Here is a 4617-nt window from a genome sequence, read left to right on the forward strand (position 1 = left end):
GACTTTTGCATAGTGCTACGGTTCAGTAAGCATTAATTATACTAATCAAAATTTTCCATTTCATTTAAACGACTATAAATAGGACAGAAGCATTGATATTGCTATAACTAATCATGATCTTCTATTTTGCAATTTTTTTCCCATTTGTAGTCGTTTCGGCCATTTCAAGTAGTAAGACAATATTTTTTATTTTCTAACATAAATAAATTTCAAACAGATGCGAAATAGCAATTGTTGGAGAATGAATAAACAATTAATTATACTAATCAAAATTTTCCATTCCATTTAAACGACTATAAATAGGACAGAAGCATTGATATTGCTATAACTAATCATGATCTTTTATTTTGCAACTTTTTTCCTATTTGTAGTAGTTTCGGCCATTTCAAGTGGTAAGATAATGATTTTCCAACATAAATAAATTTCAAACAGATGCGAAATAGCAATTGTTGGAGAATGAGTAAACAATTAATTATACTAATCGAAATTTTTCATTCCATTTAAACGACTATAAATAGGACAGAAGCATTAATATTGCTATAACTAATCATGATCTTCTATTTTGCAATATTTTTCCCATTTGTACTCGTTTCGGCCATTTCAAGTGGTGAGACAATATTTTTTTATTAAAATATTAATAATATTCAAGAGTTTTAAGTTCCTGGTATAAATAAATAAACAGGTCGAGTTGACCTTCTGGTGTTTTCGTCGGTGGAAACATCGAGATTTGGAGTGAAGACGGTCAAATTTCGAGCACTAAACGAAGAAATAGAACTGAAATTAGAACCTGCTGGCGAAATATTGGCGGAAAACTTCGCACTTCTTGATGCGAACAATCGAATACTTGACTCGGTGAGTCATTTTCTAAATTATTATTCTTATACATTAACGTTATTGTCAACATTTAAGTACTATTTTTACCATATTGGCCTAATTATCATTTGTGCTGTGTGAGACATCACAGTGGTACAAAGGAACGGCTGTACTCGGCTTATCACAATAGCTGCAATAGTCGAAATAGACGAAATTATAAAGAAGTATTTAGGGAGTTCAATGAACGAAAAGAGACCAAGTGAAAGTATCGAAATTTCAAAATGAGGAAACTGAAATTCATTACATTGAATATATTTGTTGCAGTTAAATCCAGAAAGAAAAATTTTAGTCAGTCAATGTTTATCACAAAGCAAGTAGGCCTGTTGTGTACTAATTCGTTTTCTATTTTTAAACTGAATAAATGACTTAACACTTTACAGTTTTATCTATATTACGCTGTCTCGCGAAAAAAGCTATAGAAGGTAGCACGAGAAATCTGTTTTCGAAATGTTGCTTCGAATTTATTACCACAAAGTCTTCAACAAAACCGAAAACATAGACCTATATAATATTAAAGTTAATAGCAAAAACGAGAAATACATCAAATCTAATTTTTGCGATAATAATTATGCAGTATTTCTTAATTAAAGACATGAAATTTTAAGCATACTTGATTTTCAAAAAGTCAGCTATGCCAGAAATCCATAGCTAATCTATGAATATTTGGAATATTTTACTTTGATAACACTTGGAGGGTTATTTCAAAAGCGTAATTACTAACAAAATGTGTAGATAATAGTGATGTAACGAATATTCGGTTATTATTTGGTATTCGGCCTATTCGGCCTATTTTTGGTTATTCGGCCGAATACCGAATACCTAAAAACAGTAGTAAGAAATAACAAAAACACAGTAAATTAATCAGTTTTGTATTTAGATTTAATGTTATCGAGTTAGTGTTGTTTGTTTATATTTATTTATAACTTTAACATGCACAAAATAAAAAAGAACATAATATTAGTCACACGTATTTACAATTTATAATTACAAAGATCAGCAGATGTACACACCTATTAGTTCGAGAATCGTCTCACATCTGAAAGTCTGATCCTGCCTATCCTTCTTTTTAAGCGCTCGTCTTTGCACTTTTCTTNAAAATAAACTGTATAACAGGGGTGGCCAACAAGTCGATCGCGAAGCCAATTTTGGTCAATCGCTCACGATATCTTGAATTAAAGTGTTACACTTGTAACCGAACATAACGCTCAAATGCAACTGTAGTGATATTGGATCACTGCATCCTCCTTCAGACCCAGTTTTGTCAGTCCATGTGCTGTCCATTTGTGTACAGTTGTAAAAGAAGAATAAGAAATTTAGAAAAAGAATTGTAAAACCGAAAAAAAGAAAGGCGAGAAGAAGGACAGAGTGGTCGGGACACGGTAGAAAGAGGAAGGGTGAAGTAGTGATAACGTTGTTTCAATTTTCCTTCTTTTTGAAAGTAAGTACCTTTTCTTCATGTTTTAAATTAAATTGTGGCTTTTCTTACCTATTTAAACATAGCATGTATTTCACACCACCCCCTCTCCATTTAGACTATGCCTACGACAACAAGTCGATCGCGACGCATTTTAATATAAAAAGTAGATCTTATGTACACAAAAGTTGGCCACCCCTGCTGTATAATATCTACATAAAGGTATCACTGTTTCTTCTCATTAAAAATATAATCTCTAATTAAGTATTGAATAATACTCAATTGAAGATAAATATTTATATGATGATGCATAAATAAACATTGTTTAGTGTATAATGTAGTTTAATATATAAAACCTGAATACAGTATGAAGCATTGACCCAATTGGGCCAGACACCATTCGGATTATGTGTAAATTACCATTTTTAGCATTGTAAACTCCAAATACACATTCAAATTTAGATTCTGTAAGTTCAACACAGTATATTACAAGAAATGAAACTAAAGAGCATTAACAACAAAGTTACCATTGAAGGGGTTAAAAAGAACATTACGTAAGATATAAATTTTTTTTGGTAGAGGAAATTACATACACAATTTATTCTTACATTCATTGATGATTTAACCATTAATTGCTTGTTTTATTTACATAAGAGTCAATTTTATACATCATTTTGCATTCCTTTGCAGTGCTTAATAATTGTATGAGTGTGGAGAGGAAAAAATAAACAGCGCTGATCATCTGAAAAAAATTTACTCATTTAAATAATTTACATAAACCTTTATATATTTATGATAATTGTCATCACTTATTCTAATTGCAAATTTTTTATTTCCGTAAAAGAAACCAGCGATTGATATTCCAATGACAGATCTCCCGAATCTCTTCATGAAATCCAGCATCTGTTGCAGATAAATTCAAAATTCTCTTCAAATATTTTATTTAATTACGAATATAAATTTTATGAAAATTTATTATAGATACAAAATGAATAAATCTTACCCTTAATTTATAATTAAGAGAAAAGTACGCCATAAAAAATCGATTTATGTCATTAAAATTGCTATAAATCTACATTAAACAATATTCTATTTTGATACTGTAAATGTTAATGAATTTCTTAGTCAAACTATCATTTACTTACCGTCGAAGTGAATTTCGAAAGAGAGAAAGCAAACATGAAACTGACAATGAATAATACTACAGCTATGACCATAATTGACATAAGAAGAAGCAAATCCAGATCCATGAATAAAGGGGCTGATACAAACAGAAGAGGAAAATATACGTAGAATGCGTAAATCGCTGCTAGATACAAATCTCCTGTTTCGTTCATACACTGAATACAATACCACAAATCGCAATGAAGTACAATAATTTCTTCGATGCGAAATTGTACTCCTTGTACGTTAATGAAGGTGAAAGTAGAAATAATATAAAGTAGAAACAATTACCGCAGCTGGCTACATACTGCAAAATGAATTATGAAGATAAATTGCATCTATTTCGTGTGAAAAATTTAGTTTTATTGTTTTTGATAACCGTATTTCTTAATTGGACTCTTTCTTCTAATTACTGTTTATAAATTTAAAAATGTTTTGTGTTCATAAATATCTTATAGGACCTTCCTAAAATATAAGTTATAACGTGGTTTATGAATTATTTTAATGACAGCGCAAAATTAATATTATATATTTAAATTATCATTTCAGATAATTTAAATGTTTAATATTAATTAATTTTTGTTTTTGTACTTTGATTAATGTATTTTATTACTATTTTTCTTTCTTTTTTTTAAGTTAATGAAGACGGCAGCAAGGTGTTAGAAGTGTTATGATGTGTGCATTTCTGTACGACAAATCTACATCTCTGGTCGTATTATTACTGTAGGACAGAAATGACAAACTGGGAAATTATATAATACTTTTGAGTATTGTATAATTTGATATAAAATTGTAAAGGATTTTGAAGCAGTATAAAATTAAATACAAATTATTGTCGGTAATTGGATGAATTTATGTCTTATATTTTATAACCATAATCCTGCTGATTAGAAGCATGATAGACCGAAACACAGATGTCAACTATTGTATGTGTACAGGTAGCTTAATATAAAAAGTCTGTTTTCCTTAACAACTTTTTTCTCAATTCTTGAGTATAAAGCTTAACACCAGTATAATTGTATTGTTAATAATTAATGTCCACGTTGACATATATATAATAAGTTAATTATACTACTCAACATTTTAAACTCGATTTGAACGACTATAAATATGACAAAAGCATTGCATTTGCTATAAATAATCGTGATCTATTTTGTTGTTTTTTT

At 29.4% G+C, this 4617-nt stretch overlaps 1 protein-coding gene across 1 annotated transcript; it reads left to right on the top strand.

The window, feature by feature from the left end:
- The first annotated feature begins 514 nt into the window (after window positions 1-514).
- On the top strand, window positions 515-4160 carry LOC111617275 (venom metalloproteinase antarease-like TtrivMP_A). Its single transcript, XM_023358589.1, has 3 exons — window positions 515-607; window positions 683-852; window positions 4088-4160. The coding sequence occupies exons 1-3, from the start codon at window positions 550-552 to the stop codon at window positions 4112-4114; spliced, it is 255 nt and encodes an 84-aa protein (XP_023214357.1). The 5' UTR covers window positions 515-549; the 3' UTR covers window positions 4115-4160.
- Window positions 4161-4617: the final 457 nt, after the last annotated feature.

This window comes from Centruroides sculpturatus, unplaced genomic scaffold, assembly GCF_000671375.1.
Source record: "Centruroides sculpturatus isolate CEXI.00-Female unplaced genomic scaffold, Cexi_2.0 scaffold5292, whole genome shotgun sequence".
NCBI classification, from domain to species: domain Eukaryota; kingdom Metazoa; phylum Arthropoda; class Arachnida; order Scorpiones; family Buthidae; genus Centruroides; species Centruroides sculpturatus.

Coding starts and splice junctions, on each gene's coding strand:
- LOC111617275 (XM_023358589.1), top strand. CDS start 550: ATGATCTTCTATTTTGCAATATTTTTCCCATTTGTACTCGTTTCGGCC. Junction 608..682: donor CGTTTCGGCCATTTCAAGTG/GTGAGACAATAT, acceptor ATAAATAAACAG/GTCGAGTTGACCTTCTGGTG. Junction 853..4,087: donor ACAATCGAATACTTGACTCG/GTGAGTCATTTT, acceptor CTTTTTTTTAAG/TTAATGAAGACGGCAGCAAG.